We start from the raw sequence: 19,853 nt of genomic DNA, 5'->3' as shown, positions 1-19,853 counted from the left end.
TGCTGTAATAATAAGGCACAGGACAGTGCGTCTTGTTTGTACTTATCAAAGCAATGACAACAGCCAACAGCTTTGCTTGTTATTGCTGCTGCTGCTGTTGTTGTTGTCGTTGTTGTGCTGCTTTGATTGTCGCTGTTCCTGCAACATTGTCATTGCGCTGCAGCTGCAACAACGACTCGTCTGCCTAAAAGCAACGACAAGTGAAAACACCATGGGGCAGCGACAGCAGCACACAAAATTCAGCAACACAAAAAATAATGGAAAATGGCGACACGCTCATGTCATGACATGGAACTAAAACCAATGCCAGTCCCAAGGCTCAAAATGTGCTCTTGGCTTAACTAGAACATGCACCAACATGTCCGAAATGCGAAAGAAACACAGACTAAGAGATTTTAAATTTTTCTGTTCACTAAACTCGTGAGATATACAAGTATGAGTATGTGCAAGTACTTGAACTAAAACGTGAGTGGTTTGTATATTTGTGTTGAATTGAAAATAATATACTACTAAGCAAAGGTTTTTGATTGTATTATGGGTTTAACGAGTGCTGGCGCTTAAATATTGAAGACTCAAAAAATTGTCTAATAGATTTACTTTTACGAAATTCATTTTGGCAATACTCTTTTAATAATATATATTATATATTCTTGAGACATTAGTTCACAAATAATTGCTTTAGGCCAAAGGCCCGCAACCGTTTACATTAACAAAAAAGTCTTATTTTAAATAATCAAAAAAATATCCAAGCTTTTAATTCAACACATGAAAAAAATAGTATTATCCTTAGTCGGTTGATTGGTATAGGTTTCATGGAAAATGTGAAAAGTGTGAATCGTGTGTACTTTTATTTATTAAAAAAATTGAAAATTAAAGAAACTTTGATTGGGAACAAGTGTCTTATGAATGCCTAAACATTAAAAATTCATTGAGATTTACAATACATGGAATACATCTATTCAAAATATATAGGATTAGGAAGTGCTAAGCCTAATATCCTAAACTAAAAGTATTTTCTCGTTTTTGTGAACTAGTTGTCGGTTCTCCAGTATTGTATTATTGATTAAAAAGTTGTAAAAAGTAGCATCAACTACAAAACTATAAAAAAGAGTATTACTAAAAAGCGTAGTATTTTGACAAGTCATCTGCTATGAAAGTGATTTTAAAATGGGCAAAGAAAAATCACTCAGTCGAGGTGGCCATCATAAATTGGTACAGAACATTTCTACAGAAGACACTCAAAAAAAGTAGTGATAAAAAAATGAAGAGTTTTAGAATAATAGCACTAGTAGGCTCTATATATCTGCTAAACGTTATATGGAAATATGCCAAGGGAGAAAAATTCTTAAAATAACATACATAATATACCTAATAGTTTTACAAATTAAATGTTATTGTTAAGTTATCAGCTTTTGATTGTTCAAATAAAAAGCCAATGGGTCTGAATAAATAGAATAAAATAATAATAAATAATAATACTAATTATAAGTAATTAGCTTACCAGCGCCCGATTGACCGAAAACAAAATTATCAGGTCTAAATAGTTGGCCCATGGGTGATTGACGCACTGAGTCCATGGTACCAGGCTCTAGATCGATGAGGACAGCACGTGGCACATATCTGCCGCTACTGGCCTCATTGTAGTATACATCGATGCGATCGTGTTGCAAATGCGATTCGCCATGGTAATAACCATTGGGATCGATGCCATGCTCATCGGAGATAATTTCCCAGAACTGAAAAAAAAGAGAGACAAATGAATTTATTTTTTTCTTGCAACAATTACGCATCAGTGTTGGGTTTTTAAAATTTCAATAATTTGCATATTGCAGTCGCAATAAGTATATTTACGTATGCATGTGCACAGACACGCACTTACACACATTCTTGCCACACATGACGTATGCGTGCTATTTTATGACAAGCGCGCCTGCTTGTATGCAATGAAATTTGTAAAATTTCGCTGCCAGCTATCAACCATTGCTGTATGCGTGTGTATGTAGTATGTAGATGATATTTTTTGTAGTTGCAATTGGCATGCTAAAATATTATTTTTCAATCAATGCTTCAACTCGCCTGTGACACGAATGCGGTACAATGGCCACCTGCATGTGGCCGTTTGCTTGCATGTACGAGTATGTGTGAGCCTCTGTTTGTTTTGCATTGCTTTGGCAATCAATGCATATAAATGTGGGTGTGCTTTTTACATGCCGCTTGCTTTTATTGCCGTAGCCGTTGGTGCTGTTGCCACAGCCATCCCTATCTACCCATACTCGATTTATGCGCGTGCATATGCTCAGAGTACTTTATATGCCGTAAGCGATTTTTGTTGCATACTTTTATGCGCGTACTGCTTTTTTTGGCAACGCCATTTTTATGCCCTAAAGCTGACCACAAACAAGGCACATGGGGTGAAGTACCAAAGAATTATTTCCAAAAATCAAAAGGTTTCCATTAACGTAAGCATTTTTCGTTTAAAGAACAACTGCAATATTTGGGAAATTTTGTTCATTTTGTTGTTCAATATGTTAAATATGTTAAATACTTGACTGAAATGCCAATCTTTAAGGTTGAAGAAGATATATGAACGATGTATTGGCACCTATTGTTTGAAAGGAATCGTTGTAATTAGCAACCAGCTGACGATATATTTGTTCGAATCAATTTCGTTAATCTTTTTGAGTTAAACTAAGAGCAGGGTATGGCATTGTCGACTATAATCAACTCTGAGGCATTGTGTCCTTCTTTCTCCTTTATTTTTCCTTGGCGCATGGTGTTATTTTTTGTTGTGTAACGAGCGGGAATAATTGAATCCTTTTAGGTGTTTCCATATTTTTATTTCATTCTTTTTCGCTGGGACGGCCAATGTTTCAGGGATTTCCCACCGCTTTCACCCTCCCCTTTCGCTCATATTTATTTGCACGTATTTTTCTTGCATTCGTTTTTTATTGGAGCGTACGCTTCGCGAAACATTTCACGTTTGTTGCGTATATGAATTTAAAATTTTTTGAAAAATGCTTCAATGCTTTGGTTATTTCTTTCCCTCCCTTTTTGTTTGGTATTTGTATTGTAGCCCAGTTGCCCTGTATTTGGGCTGTTTTGGGCTGTGTCTGTATGTCTGTGTGAGAGAGTGGGCAGAAAAAATGCTAATTGTGAGAAAATCGCAATATGTGCGCGCACATTGATCAAAATGATTTTTAATGGACTTAAAGGTATCGCAAAGCACCAGCGGGCATGAATTAATTTATTTTGTACACATTGCTTGTATTGTGTATAAATATTCTGTGGTCGAGAGTTTTGGGCTTGTATTATCTGTAGGGTGTTACAGCGAGTTACGCATGAGAATAATGTATATTTATGTAGAAATAATAATTAGGCTTCACCGTCTTGTATGATGACATGGTATGGAAAAGTAGCTTTGTTTTTTGTTCATTGAAGTGTTAACATGATCTTAGCCAAGATTGTATAAAAAATGAATACAAAAATAGCTCCCATTTCAGCTAAAGCCAAGTACCATTTAAGCTTACCAAGCAGAGAGTGAACAAATTTAATGCAGCTGTGTGTTATTAAGCAATTTTATCGAAATTAATATTATAAATATATTTATTTAAGTTTCTTTATCTTAACAGAGTTAATCAACATAGATTTCCCTGTGTGTGAGGATATCAGCAACCTGCAGACATAAAAACTATAGACTATCTGAATAGTCATTTAAGCCGAATACTTTTGCGAAGTAATTTAGCATAGATGTGAGATAGGAAAGAGGTGAGAATTTAACCGTACAGGACATTGACAGAAATGTTATCGGTGTTAGCATTAGTTGTAGCTTTGTAGTCGTAATTTATGCACCAAAAAGTTAGATGGAGGTCTGAGGTCGGTCGTGAATATTGCACTTGTATTCAATTAAATAAAATACATTTATCTAAGCCCACATTTTCACATCAAGGGAAGCTGCTAGACCAAAACTTATTTGCAGAGAGAGAATAATAAAACAATAGTTATACATCGCCCAATAGCTAAATATGTACCTATATCTATTTTTGCTAAGTATCTGAGTGATCTAACCAACTATTATGCCCACCATACTATACGAATGAGTAAACCGTAAACATTAAGCGCATTCACACGTTTAGTGCGTGTCCACTTTGACGTGCATATTTAATAATGTAGCTGGCAACTGTCATTTCTTGATTGAGCTGCTGCTGCTGCTGCTGTTCCTACCACTATGCCAATATAAGTTACTTGGCAATCGTCAAGGCCCATTTGAGTGTTGCTTATGTCTTGTGCGTTGTCTGGCAGGGAAGCAAGAGTTGCGCGTAAAAATGTTTTAAATTATGCATAAAGCATGCGTTTATGCCAGCACTTTATCGCATATACCCATATGCACGCATATGAAGCATTTATTTATATTCATTTGGCCGTGCAGTTATGACAGCAAAGAGCGTGTCCTGCCCCTACACCGCTTCGACCCTCGGCCTGGCCGCCGCACAGCGTCCATAAATACTTAAAAAGCCTTGTAAAGCGCTGATGGTTCGTAAAAAGGGCAAAGGTAGAAGTTTTAAAAGTTTTTGCATGACGCTTAAAATTTGATAACGGTTGATTGCACACACACGAGCTCGAACGCTCATATGCATGCGATTTTGTGCCTGCCCCTGTGTGTATGCTACACTTTTTTATTCCAACTTGTTTGTAGTTGTTGTTGCTATGTTAATCCTGACAGCGCGCAGCATTTGTCCGCGTGCATAAATGTTTATGTTGTTGTACACTTGCTGGAAAAGTTTTCATTCTCTATTGGCTTTTAGACACGCAACAATGATAACAAGTTGTGTGTGTGTGTGTGCAGCAAAGTAAGAAGAGCAACAAAAAAAAAAGAAAAAGAATAAAGAAAAGAGATCCAGTAAAGCAAGAAAAGGCTAGCCAAAACTTTGGCATGCCTTGAGTTCTGTCGTTTTGGCAAAAGTTGGCCCGCACATGTTGCCGTTGTCTCAATGGCATTGGCAGTGGAAGTGCGAGTGCGTGTGAGTGTGTGCCGCTGCTGTATGCATAACAAACTCGAAATATGACACTCAATTGTACGCATCGGTAGACAATTTTGGCTTGACAATAACTTTGATTTGCATACGAGTATGAATTTCTACATACATTCTGTGCGCCATTGCTATTTGTGTTTGTATTTGACTGCCACCCGCATAAGCAAACAACGCCAAACTAAACAATCTACTCAAACAACAACAGGGACGAAATCTGTGGTCCTATTGCAATGGCTATGAAATGCGCTGTAACTCTTACAATATCCGTTATGCGGTATCAACTATTCAAATACGGACCAGGAGGCTGTTCAGGACCCATCCTCTGGACCTCCCCTGGGACTAGCCGGATACTACAACCTCATCATAAATGAAATAAATTAATTGTCAAGTTTATTTAACCAATTTAATGATTGTTCACGAGGGACAGTTTTAAATAAAAACACTCTGCTCAACCTATAAGGAATTCTAGTTGTAAAGAATTTCTAAAATGTGTTTTTCTTTGGCTCATCAATTAATACATATGTGTAATATTTTTTGTGCAAAGGAAGTGTTTTTCCAATAAAAATTGTGTTTAATTGTTTAATAATTAAAACCGCCAGATTTTAATGATTTTAGAATACGAACGAGAAAACGAATTATCTAAATAAATTTTTAAAAATAATTGATAAATGTTTCGACCGAAGATTGATATCTAAAAAGTCGAACATATTTAAACATTTCTCCAAGCTACGGATACTAAGGTAGTATTAGATTAGCCATATTTAAATAAAAATAAAAAATAAAACTATATCAGGACATTGCTACTGTCTCGGTAAAGTATCTCTAAAATGGCATCTGAGATGTGTTTTTTTCTATCTGTCCGCTTACCAAAATTGACATATCCTTTTATCGTTGCTGTGTGTATGATATTAAGAAAGGCTAACAGACAGGACACAGCTTGACTTCACTCCATTTGAACTGAGTTGAGTAGAGTCGCTTTCTGCTCTACCCTTACTGCGTCTTGGCACTTGTTGCCTTTGGGGAAATTTAAATATGTTTCGTATATTTTATTAAGCCAATTGCAGATAAGCGTTTTTCTTTTGACTCTTTTCGTTTCTCTTTGTTGGTGCTCTTGTTTTTACAGTTTGAGTGGCAGTCGCTCTCAAGGCAATCATACGCTGTGTTTTTGGCGTTTGCCGGCAACCATCAGCATCGACAAAGAAAAAAAGAAACAAGAAACAACAAGAAAAAAGGGAAAAACATTTTCCGGCATAATTTATTTATGAAAAGTTTTAGCGTTTAGTTTTTGCGGCTGCTGAACGAAAACAAAGCATAAAAAATGTAGCTTTTCGGGCCAATTGGCTCGACAGTTTTGACATTTTGATAGCGTCTTTTGCATTTGACAAGAGCACGCCAACATTTGATACTTTGAAGTGGGTATGAAGAGGGCTCCGATAGATAGCAATCAACAGCTAAGGCTACAGGCACAGCCACATCCTTATCCCCAAACATGTTATGCACCCTTGACTGGGAAGACTGCCACACAAAAACAATTACGTTGCCTTCATTTGCGTAAATTTGCTAATGCCCTGGCGAAAAAGTGCAAAACTTTGGGCTGCGGTCAAGTTGCTTAATTACAAAATTGTGTGCGACAGCACACAGTGGGGCAAAAGATATTAAAATACAATTTAAGACGTTATTTCAGTGCTAAATAATTTCTATATTTCTAGCTTTTATTTTATATCATTTTATAATAATATAATAATCATAAAATATTTGTATTTTTAGTCGGACCAAAGAAATCTCAGAAGCTCAAAAGTCTATTTATAAAAGGAGCTGATAGGTCGTAAATAACGTAATATTGCTTAAAACAATATTACATAACAAAATAAACAAACAGCTTGCAAGTTGTAGGTCTATTATTATTACAACATCACGTACTAATAGGAAATTTAAATTTATGTTAAATTACATAGAGATTGTGAATTAATTGATCCGTTAGAACATATAGCCAGCAGCATAGCATTAATGTTAGTTTTCAAGCCAAGGTGCAGCGGCATGTTTGAAAAAAAAGTCTTAGCTGCCAGACCTGCAAAAAATTGCGATCAAATTAAAAGTAAACAAAGAGCATAGCGAAAACTCGCATCTTGACCGAAGCGGCGCCATTTTCCAGGCGGTATTACGTCGCCCACTTTTTTATGTTGCGCTCAAGCTTTCTTAAAATTAAAATTCCCAAAGCAGGCAAAAGCTAAGGCAAAAGCCAAGTGCGTCTCACACACAAACACGGACACGCATACAAACACACACACGCATACACACACACACATAGAGAAGTATAAAAAAACGCGCATAAATTAATTGCGTCTAAAAGAAATAAACGCTCTCTGTAGCTTCGCATTGTTTCCACTTTTGCAAAAGAATAGTTTGTGAAGGCAAAAAGGATTCGCTCTGCGCAAAGCAACGGAAGTGAATGTCGCACCGGATGCTGCAGAGCGTGACTGTATGGCTATGGCAAGGAGGTGGCCCGGGGGAATGCGTTTGAATATTGAATTTGATGCTGCAGCTGCTAGCTGAAGTGCATAAATAATACCCGTAAACAATAACAATGGGTAATAAATAATAAATAATTGTCAAGATTGTTTTAAGGAATGATGATGATGTTTTGATTTATAAATACAATATACAGTATGTGAGTTGAAATTTAATGCACTTGATAATATTTTACGGAACAAAATTTTTTAGCTTTAGTTTTCCTTTTTCAATTTAAAAACAAATAGATAATAAACTGTGTTAATGATGTTTCGGCACCGTTTTTTAATATCTAACGTGGATTCGATTTATAGGATAAGTTTCTGATTAAAGTTGTTGTCCTTTAAATTCATTTAATTAATTTTATTAATTTTTCGCTACATTGTGTTAATGTTAGAAACTTGCAGTATTGATTATTTAATTATATACATAAACATATGTATATATTATAAGCGAAGTTCCAAGTCCATCGGAGCAATTCCAATTCACACTCATGTGCAGAAAAAAAAACGTTTGAAGCCAATCATTGATGTTACATAATTGCTTCTTTCAAAGTTACAAGACCTCCTTTTGGGATTAATTGAAGAATAATTTTTTCTTGATTTCGTGTATAATTTTTCAAAGTTTTCGGATTGATTACCTTTACTTCTGTAGCGTATATTAGGGAATAAATGATCCCTAAAACTAATTTATTTATATCTGTATTATGTCAACTTAACCTACCTTGAAATATTTCAATATTTATATAAGTGACGAGAGAGAAAATTGCACCATGTACTGCAAAACCAGTAAATTATGACTATTAAATAACCGACACATAATTAAGAACAGAAAATTAAAAAAAAAAAAAAAATGAAAATAACGTTGAAATTATGTTTTCGATCCACTAAGCAGGGCGCATATGAAATCAAATAGGTATTAAAATTCAATTAAAATAAATATTGTTAATCTATAAAAAATACAATTCAGCATTTATCGTAAAAGATATGTAGCTACAAAAGAGAAGTACAAAAAGGGTGGAAAAAAAGTGCATTTCTAATTAATATTCAGCACGCAACGTAGGCATTAAGCGTAAAAATCATTAAAAATACAAACCACGTATGGATTTGTAATTACTGAGTTATTTTAACAAACGATAACAACAACAACAGCAACAACAATAATAACAATGAGTGAAAAATGTGCAGAGTCATGGCCAGCATGGCCGACTGTCCGATTGTGAGCACTTTATTGGCCGCATTCGGACATCTTGTCGACAGGCGAATGTGCTAGGCATGACAATGTGCGGCCGAAAAATTGAAATGCAATTGAATTTGGTCGCGGCGTTAAACTAATTATGAAATAATAAACAGGATTGCAAACGCATTTTCCCACTACAAATGTGAAATAAAGCTGCCCGATTTGTTCGAGCTTAAAATACGAGTACAGTATAGTCGATTCCCAGTCCGAGGCTAAGTTAATTTATTTCAATTTTTGGCCAAATTCGGCACAATCCAAATTTTTGGCAAATGCAGCGAACGAGTGGTAGGTGCATGCGTGTGGCCCGCGCGTCCATTAGCCTAATGAGCTGTGGCAACGCATAAGCCGAAATAAAATGATTATAAAAAAAGCCAACAACAACAAAAAACGCCAAAAATGTTGAAACTTAACGGCTGCCCATGATGGTCGCTATCGATGACACTTTGCAGCTTCTGGCCATAAACCATTTTTATATGTAACACAAAAAAAAGAGGAGACACAGAGAGTGTGTAGAGAAGAGGCAATACATTGCGTTGAGTTTCCAGTTCAGCTGCTGTTTGTATGCGACTGCTCAAAAATGCAATTTTTATGCGCAAACAAATTGTGCCCCAAACTACGCTTAACGGCGCGCACATGAAGCCTGCGAAGCTCATTCCGTGCGACCCAATTCAAATAAAAATCCATATTTGTAATAACACTAAAAGCCAGCGAAGGCGCCATCCTAAAGACACAAGGCTGGGCGAGTCGGGGCGAGGCAACAGGCAACAGGCGCCAGGAGGCAAGGCAAGTCATCAATGTTCAGCGTAAATGCGTGACACGTGCTTAGTGCAATAAAATGCTCGACCATTGTACACTTCTCGGCATCGAGCGTAATTATGCGTGCAAGGTAATGAAGCAATTTAAAATGCCGCTGTAATTTATAACTCTATATACGCAAATGAGCCAGAGCTGGCCCACACCGCGACTGTGACTTGTAACTCAGTCGCAAATATAGAGCACAATCGAGCGGACGTTTTCGACTTAATATTCAAAATACCACCAAAATACTTTTGAAATCATTTTGATCGGCTTACTATAAGCTACGATTGTTTAGGTATAATAAAAATAAAATAAATAAAATATTTTGGAGTTAATTTTCTATTAAATTGTGTACTTTATTATACATGCCTGTTCAAAAAATAATTGTAACTAAGTTTTGTAGTAGACGAAAAAGCATATACTTGTACTTGTATATAATTAAGATTGATTTAATTAGCCCGCAAAACTTTATTCATTTTCAAAATGAAACAAAGTTTTCAAAAAATATTTAAAGTGTATTTTAGCTTGTCTCATGGGATTATTAATATAAATGAACAGACCAAGTACGTTTTACAATTATAGTAGAGATTTTTCAATCGTAGGTGCTTCAAATTTGAAATATTAAATAATAATATTAAATAATATTATTAAATATACAAAATTAAAATAAAAATGAACTTAACAGGCTGGCACTTGTTATCGTGACCACATCACATGAGCGGTAGCTGTTGAGCAGCTCTGAAAAGCTGGCACTTATACACAGACAAGTGCATACACACACATACATATATGCTTGTGTGGTTGCTTAAATTTCCATTCATGTATACTTGTATGCACAAAACATGAGTTTGTGTGATTTCGGCAGCAGTAGCTGAAGAGTTCAGCAGAAAAATTCAATTTGGTGCACGCGTTTGTCTTTTTTAAACGCCCCGTAAATTACCCTTTTTCGCACACACAAACACACACACACACAGCTCGTAGACATACACTTGCACATGTGGATTGGCAACTGGCTGCATTTGCCATTTTATTTATCGTCAAGTGCATCAATTTAAATGTGGCCACTAATTGTCATTATCAGCACATTAAGCGTTGTTCGACTTTTCTCCTTTAAAAAAAATATTTTATTTATGACATATTTATGTTATACCTGTATGGTATATCACCATATCCTTTAATTGCTACTTTAATTTAAAATTGTCTGCTTAACGTATTTTCTGTAATTTAATAAAGTTTGCTTTCCCAAACGTTTAGCAATTGGGCAAATATTTGTTCATTAGTATTGAGCATGTGGCTTTGTTCATGGTCAATGGGCATGAGCGGGCATGAGCTATATATGTATGTGTGTGTGTGTGTGTATGCACATAAATACAGTCTAAGTGCAACATCAAATAGCTTATAATTAAAATGACTATAACTCATGCAATATCTAAACCAAAGGCTTGTTTCATTATGCCACAGCGTTGGCTGCTCGTACAGTTTGGACAATACGGACATGGATAATGCATTAGAAGCGAATGTAGAACAGAAATAGAACTTGTATAAATATTACTAGATCTTCAAATTTATATATAAATAGGAGTGAATATTAAAAGAGCCACTTCAAATAGATTTGTCGCGCCAGCAGTGTTCAGCTTTTCTTTATAAAGAAATCTAATCAAAGATATTCCTTTCAAGATTTTTTCCGGATTATGGCGAACTAGTTACAGCGGATTGTGAATAAAATATATTTTGGTACTTTCAAAAAAATACTGTCTCAAAAGAAGCTTACAATACCAATTTGCCTTGGCATTGAAGTACATCCTTTTGCAATTCTTTCAATCAGTAAAAGGGATTGGAGGCTGCAAAACTATTCTTAATTTGTAAAGGTTGTGAAAAAAATAAAAAATTTCCCTTAGAACTTTTGTTTAATTGAACACTTTTGATTTCTTAATGAAACCTTTGAACCACTACATACTCTATTATTACTGTTGTACTTTAAAGAGTCTTAGACTGAATATTAGAAGAGGTTTAAGCTTCATTTGAAATAATATATGTAGGATATTAAAAGGACTAAAGTGTCTGTAGATTATAATTCTTAGCTGGTGTTGCGCTACATTACAGAAAAATTACATATCTATATTTTCACATACGAATAAACTTCTTAAACAATCCGTGCATAGACGAGTTTGATAAGCAAATGTTTGGCAAAAATAAATTGGTTTTGGTTATTAAACAGCTGATGGTCGTTCCACTCTATATGGCTGTCAATGTTTTGCTGTTGTTGTTTCGGTTTTTCTAACGGTATGCATAGCTTCATTTATAAACACACACACACACACACACACATGTGACTAACAAACATTTCCAATTGAGATTTCAATAATTGCCGATTTAGATATGTAAATATTTATTGTATATGGTCGACGTGCTATTGACTTAACTAATGTGTAGAATGCGTCAACGTTGACATCGACGTTGCTGTTGCCGTTGCCGTTGACGTCGACGTCTGTGGCTGTTGGCAGTTGAATGAATGTTTGGTCTCTGGCTAGGCAGGGGCAACAATGCGGTGGTGGGCCCAAATGCGACATGACCAACATGGCAAGTCAGCAAAGGTCCCACTGCCATTGTCTCTCATTTGTGCACAGGTGTTGTTTTGTTGTCGTCTGCGCTGGCCTCTGAGTCTACAGCAAGTATCTATTTGTATGGATTTATTATGTTTGCACAACATACCAGTGCACAGGAAGAATTTAATATAGGTTTTTGTTTTCAAATTAATTTCATATTGAATTTATTTGATTTTATCAGTATTTGAATAACGTTAGTTGCTTGAAGTCCTACCAATTGATTTTTTAACAATCTGGCAGATAAAAATCTGATAACCATCCAAATTGTGACTTCCTTGTTTTTAATACCACGCCCACGAGCTGATTAAATGAATTAAGTGATTAAATTTTAGCTATGTTCTTACACTTTCTAATAGCTCTTAAATACTTCTGCATATTAATGCCGAATGTTGCAGTGGCTGCTATTTCTTATATTGATCCAATTCAGGAGCCTATTTCGAATCAAAGATGTGCCAGGCATGCGAAGTATTGGCCCGCTTTTGGCTTATCTTTCTGTGGCATCTAGGTGATTATGATTCGATACATGAAATTTAATATTTCTTATCTGCAGGAAGGTAGCTAATACGTGTTGTTTATTTTTTATTTTTTTCAAAACTGAGCACATCATAGGTCGGAAATGTATTGTCAGTTATTGAAGTGGTTTTTCATGTGATTGGTGTTCTCAATAAAATAGCACCAGAAGCACCAAAAACAATTTCTTTTATTTGCTCTTCGTGGTCTTAGCTGTCATCCTTCGTTTACCACCCTACCTTAGAAGACTTCTACTTATTAACATAGCTAAACGTATAAGAGTTCCTCGTGATCTTCGAACATAAGGTCGTATTGTTTCGGATTTAAAACATTCTAAAGTAACTGGGAACTTTTCGGCTCTCAACAGATGCACAACTGATTACAGCCTGCACAATAATTTTCGAATATTATGCTACAGTTATGATGCATTTTGTACTTTTTTTTCCAACGAGCTCTCCCAGAGACTCGCTGACCATTACGGCTTCGAGATAGCTATCCGGTTGGGCTTTTAAACATTCCTCCACCGATTTATCGACACACAATTTATCTACATATGACTGCAAATCGGAGAATAGCTGGTGAGAAAATTACATTCCCACCATTAAGTCGGAGAAATGAATAAAAAGGAATACAAATTATTTTAGCAATAATATTATTCAACAGATTTTGCTTTTAGATCACACACAGATTAAAGTATGGAACAGCATTATTGCAGCCCTAAAATACTTGAACTTGAAATAAACAAGTACGTATCGAAACAAAAATGATTAAATGATTTTAATGTTTATTCTGTTATGCCCCGATGCCCTTTCTGGACTAACAGTCTCAAAAATGCATAGCCTACCTAAAGTTTTTGTGGCAGTGTTTTTATGCAATGCGCATGTGTGTGGTACTCTGAATTTTTGTTACTATTATGCAAGCAGTCAACAACATGGGCCTCTGCAACTCGATTTGTATGTATTTACTCCTGAAGTGTTGGAGCGTGCCCAAGTCGTTGCAAGTGGGTAAGCAATAACATTTGCTAATAGCCACAGATTCAAGTGTGTGTGTCTCTGGGTGTATATGTATTGTGAGAGTATATGTGTGCTATCATTTTGAATGCCACAATAGTACTTAAGTTTTATGCTCTGTCTGCATGCATATAAATTACCGCAAGTTGCACTTTATCATATTTATTTATACGTATGTACTATATGTGTGTTGTATGCACACATATTAAACATTCAGATGAATACACGTATACATAATGTACTATCCTATAGCCGCATGTACATGAGCTTGTCCCGAAGTTCCCTTAAAAGGCAACTCCAGCGAGTGCGTGTAATAATAATAATAATATTTATATGCCATGCGATATGAAGTTCATGCCTTGAAGTATGCTTTGGCAATAGCTATATAAATAAACAAGGACCGGCAGACAAAGACACACATACAGACACACATACACTATATGAGCACATGGCGTGGTGGTTGCCTGGCCCATGTGGCGTTAAACGCCAAGTGGCAACCCCAACCACAAAACTTTGGCTTGCCGCATATGAGCTTCAGCGAAGTTTGAAATTGCTTCGCATTGTTTTTGCACCGTTGCTGCTGCTATGTTCTTGTAATTGTTGTTGTTGCTGTTATTGTTTCTATTGTTGACAATGGGGCGCTGAGCAAATTCTATGCATGGGCTTTTGTGTATACGAAATGAAAAATAAAAACAGTGAACTAAACGACTCCATAACGTTATTAAAGTTGGCGGTAAATTGTGGTTAATTGTAACTCGAAATCGAAATGCAACAGCTTTCTTTTTAAGCAATTAATGCATTTTATTATTAATGGTTAAATGGAGGGACTATATTTAGTACCGTATTACCAGTCACAACATTGCTTTTGTTTGGAACGAATATATACTTTTACGGCTGATCTTGCAATTCAAATAAAGAAACAAGATAGAACGCTACAGTTGAGCAAGCCCGACAGTAAAATAGCCTGTACTCTCCACAAAAAGGAAAAATTAAAAAAAAAAAAAAATTAAAAAAAAATTAAATTATTAAAAAAATGAATGAATTAATTAATTAAAATAATTAATTTAATTAAATTAGAATACATGTTTATGTTCAGTTTAAACAGCATACATTTACATCACGTACCTATGCGTGTTCATATGCGTGTATGTATGCAGCACAAAGTTGAACAAAAGCAGCAACAACAACAACAGCTGCGGGCAGCGCTGCCGACAGAGCTGCAGGCAGCGCATGAGCAGCGATTTTACTTATGGCTATAACTTTCTTCAGAATTGACCTATCATGATGAAATTTGGCACACGGACACATTAGTACTAACTGGATGTACCTACCAAAATTGATTTTTAAATTCCGAGAATTACGGAAGTTATAAGAAAAAATACGAATTGCGGGGGAGTGGGGGGGTGTATCAGAAAAAATAAACAAACTCGTTCTGCCTAGGGCTTATAGGAACCTTGATACCAATTTTGGTTATCCTAGCTCTTGTACTTACTGAGATCCTTGCGCTCATACAGACAGACGGACAGACGGACATGGCTATATCGACTCGTCTTCTCATCCTGATCAAGAATATATATACTTTGTGGGGTCTGCCACGCCTCCTTCTGTGTGTTACATACATGCGCACAAAACTAGTATAGCCTTTCACCCTTTGGGTACAGGCTATAAAAACGGCCTTTACAACAAAGACGAATCAAAGTGTTCTACCATTCATCGGTATATTCGTGCATTTTTTTTTTGGAATGATAAATGGATAATGGCATTCAATGATTCAACTTATTGTGTTACAGACCTATAACTACGAAAAAATAATAATTAAGGTAATTTGTAGGTAAATAAATTGTATAAGTTGATAAGTTAAATAAACAAATTAAGATACTTTGGTCTAAAATAAAATGTTACTATTTCATTTGAATGCGTAACACTTGCAAAAACAGAGACCTGGCCTTGGCAATAGTTTGCTAGACTATTCAACGGATTGCGGATCAGCACGTCCAGCGGTTCATGTCATAAATCGCCTCGATAACAGCGAGCATCACAGACGTCTTAAAAGACTCCACCCCCTTGATCTTCCATTCCGGGTAAACTATGGTCTTCAGAATAACTTTAAATTTTAAGCCACATTTAATCTTGTAATTTGTAAGATTCCACTACTCAAGGCACCTGAACTAATGTAATACATTTCCTATTAGCACACATCTTAAACAAAGCAACAATTTAAAAAAATATTTAATTTTTCCAAAGAAGGCATGGAAATTGAAAATATGCGAAACACAGAATATAGTATCTGTTTGACTAGGAACAATATTCTAAATATTTACACAGCTATATCACATCAACGATAACGAATGAGGAACCCCCTAACAACAACTTAAAAACTTCTGCCTTGAGCAGTCGATTTGTATTGTAGACGCCTCTCTGGGAAAACAAAAAACATTTATTGATCAAAACCCACAAAAATAGGAATCTTAAGGAGCTGTATTCACAAGAAAGTCCTTTAAAGCCCTCAACATTCAAGGGTCCACTAATATTTTGCGCATTATTTTCTGCGAAAATGTTTGGAAATTTATAGCATTAAAACGTTTCAGTTTTGTCAACGTGTTCGCTCGGCACTTGCATGCTCATTTATCATAAACATGTTTTTTGTACAAATATTTTTTATGCCCCTGCCATGGTGGTTTTGTTTATGTCATGTTTTAGTATTTTCATGCAACAAATGTATTTTGCTGTTTTTTTTAGATCCACTCTATGGACTCTATTAGGTGTGAGTCTCATGAATCATGGGTCTATGCTATTTATACAACATTTTTTATGTGGCTCGGTTGCAGTGAGAAAAAAAATTAAAATGGGCGCATACGACGACTTTAAATGTCATTGCATCATTGGCATTAAATTTGTTGAAAAAAATGGTGTTAAGCTCATTGGAAGCATTAATCAAAGGCGATTTCGCTGTTGCCACTGATAAAACTTTTTGCAATTTCACTGCAATATCCTATTCACATTTTTATACTACGACATTTAAATTAATTTTATTACCCGAATGTCAATAGCTTGTTCGCTGCCTGCAAATTTGTTTGTTACTGTGTGTGTGTGTGTGTGTGCGTACGTGTTTGTGCGTTGTTCATTTTTATTTTTGCTTATAGGCGAAATGGTAAGTAATATATATGAAAAATCCAATTAAGTCTGTTTGCTAAATAAAAACGAAATGAAATGCCAAGTAAATGCTGAATATTTTCATGTAAATTGCAACTTGCAATATATGTATATGTATACTATATATAGTTCTATATGAATTTACCATTTAATTGCTATGTATACATGGTATGTAGGTGCTGGTTTTATTAATATTCAGACTTCAGTGCCTTCGTCAATTTACATGAATTTTCTATTTACATTGGGTCCTTTGATTGCGATGGATTTGATTATCATTTAACAAATGCGTATCATGCATACATAGAAAATAATATTGCTATTTGCTTTGATATTTTCCGAAGTTGGTAATTGCTTTTAAGGTAGGCATGAGGGAATTGGAATGGAATATTGAAGCACGACATATAAAAGTTTTGAATTTCGCGTCAAAAAGCAAAGCAAACAAAACACTTGGGCGTGCGTGAATAAATTATTCACATAGTTTTAGTAAAACTCTTTTATATGAGTTGACAAAATAGAACACAAATTTAATTTAATTGTTTAAAGGTATAAACACAAAATTAAGAAGCTAATATGTTATGGTAAATATATAGTTTGAACTGCATATTAAAGGTGTCTAAAATGTGGAAATTTGTGGCCATCTGTGTTCGTTAGGTGCATTTATGGGAACCAAGTCAACATAAGTCAAGGACGAGTAATATTATATTTTAGAAAATAATTTTAAGCAGCTAAGAGACAATCATAGTAGCGAGACCATATAATGGAATAATAGGAAGCAAACAATTTAATATTTTTTCCAATTATTATTAGTCATAGTCCCTTTTTTCCTGATGCGTTGCATAATCGTATGATAAGCGACCACAGGGAATTCAAATCTCATTTACCATAATTTGTTTTGGTGCTTGAACAAAAATCGTTGAATGGTTATAAATAACATTAATTTATTTATCTAATTTGAAATATAAGTTTTATTCGCATAATTCAAAAAACTGCAATTATACACGTATCGGGAAATTCCATTGTATGAAGTAATTAAACAAATATGGTTTGGTTTCGCATTTCTTTGGCCGAAGCTTTGTACCTGCAATAAATTATCGACACAAACACTAATGTTTCAAGGACATTAAGCATACGCGTCGTTGCACATGCCATGGCATATGTTTGCACAAACACAGCAGCGGACATAAATGCATGATAAATATTTTGACCGCATTGGTTTTTAATGAGGTTTGGCGTATTTGGCTTGCATTTCGGGTCTTCTTTTCACGCTTTTGTTTGTATTTAAAATGGCATTTCAGTGTTATGTTGCACAATTCATTTGTGAGTGTGGGAGTGTGTGCGTGTGTGCAAGAGCCGAAACCAAACCGAAATTTTTATCATCACCATCACTTGTATTATTATTGTTATTTTTTGCACACTCCATTTACGGGTTTCAATTGCGGTAATATGGTATGTACTCGTATATTTTTTGTTTTTGTTTATAATTATGTTTCGTTTTGCAATAAATTTTCTGGCAATTTGTGGTTAATATTTGTCATTATTATCGTGCATGAAAATTTATGTGCACAGCATGTAGAACAGTTGAGGCGAATGCCGCAAATTTTCAATACATGCGCATACACAAAAGTGCATATGTGTGTGTGTGCAAGTGCATGCTGTAGCATGCTTATCGGCGCTGCCGTAAAAGAAAAAGCGATCAAATTTGTAATTGCAAATCCAATTGCATAAATAATTTACAAAGTGCATGTGGCCTGAAGCAAAGGGGCAGTTGCGGGTTGCATGAATAAACAGCACATTAAAATTTTGTGCATTACGAGCATATTAAGCTGCAACATATACGCGTATATGCAGCGACTTTGCAATTTAAATGTATTTTTATTTATTGTAATTTGCTGAATGTGTTTTTTTTATTTTTTCATCCTCCACTGTGTACGCTGTACGCACAGGCAGCTGCTTCATTGTTTTATTAATTTTGTAAATACCAGATTACAAAAGCGTAACATATTTCATTGCGCAGCAGCTTGGCTGAGCCTGCGTGTGTGATGGTGTTTGTGTGAAAAAAATTAAACCGAAATAATTACAATTTGCGGCGCACAATTTCAATAATATAAAATTTCCAAAGTAATTGAAAATGCAAAAGCACAATTGCAAAAATAACAATAAAACATGTGCTATGCGTGGCATCGGAGAGGGATCAGGAGGGGCGGGTCTGAGCAATAGAGATGGGCATGAGCTGCGGTCGATAAATACAGCAATAATGTGTGGGCGTACTAGGAGAGTTTGCTAATCGGAAATACGCCTTTAATTATTAAAATACTTAATTGCTCATGGCAGGACATTTTAATTTTTTAACGGATATCCATTGCCATCGGTGTTCTGGCTCATCAATCGATATAGTTCCGAACAATGTAATTTTTTATAGCGGTAAAAACTTGTAAGCGGTACTGAACTGTCGTCGAAGACAAACACCAATTTGATACAGTTTTATAATTTGATATAAGTTATTGAGCATCAGAAAGGCAGGCATATCAATTGTCAATTCTATTTTTCTTTCTTGAATAGAATATTTATTTACTGGAAGACATTAGTATGAAATATGTTCATGACAAAAGGTTCGCTCACGCGCCCATCCCTTTATCACGCAGTGTGGAATTACAACACGCTCTCAAAAGTATGCAACACATTTGTGCTCTCTGCCAGCATTAAGAGCAACATGAGAAATTAATGAGCAAATGCGGAATGCTTTTTAAAAGTGTTAAATAAATAAATAAACAAAAAGGTGGCGTACTCCAGCGCTCACACACACATATAGAGTCATAGTCATTTGTCCAGTCGACCAGTCCGGTTGCTGGGGTATTGGTCAACCGACCGGCGCTTGTTGTTCGGCTCAGTCCTTGCAAGCGGCTTATGCACAGCCGCAAGAGCAGCGCAGCACTTTGGCAAGGCGAATGTGCAAATATTTGCGCAAATTGATATGGACCAGCAATTCTTGTTGTTGTTGT

At 35.5% G+C, this 19,853-nt stretch overlaps 1 protein-coding gene across 1 annotated transcript in view; it reads right to left on the bottom strand.

Annotated features, from left to right (window-relative positions):
- The window catches only part of LOC115621758 (tubulin beta chain), a 46,939-nt gene that overhangs the window by 16,391 nt on the left and 10,695 nt on the right, over window positions 1–19,853 (bottom strand). Inside the window, exon 2 of the mRNA XM_030515492.1 lies at window positions 1,502–1,736. Coding sequence (XP_030371352.1) covers window positions 1,502–1,736 — 235 coding nt within the window. The remainder of the gene's footprint in view (window positions 1–1,501; window positions 1,737–19,853) is intronic.

Source organism: Scaptodrosophila lebanonensis, unplaced genomic scaffold, assembly GCF_003285725.1.
Source record: "Scaptodrosophila lebanonensis strain 11010-0011.00,11010-0021.00 unplaced genomic scaffold, SlebRS2 tig00000024-arrow-pilon, whole genome shotgun sequence".
Taxonomy (NCBI): domain Eukaryota; kingdom Metazoa; phylum Arthropoda; class Insecta; order Diptera; family Drosophilidae; genus Scaptodrosophila; species Scaptodrosophila lebanonensis.
This window is presented reverse-complemented; position numbering and strand designations above follow the sequence as displayed.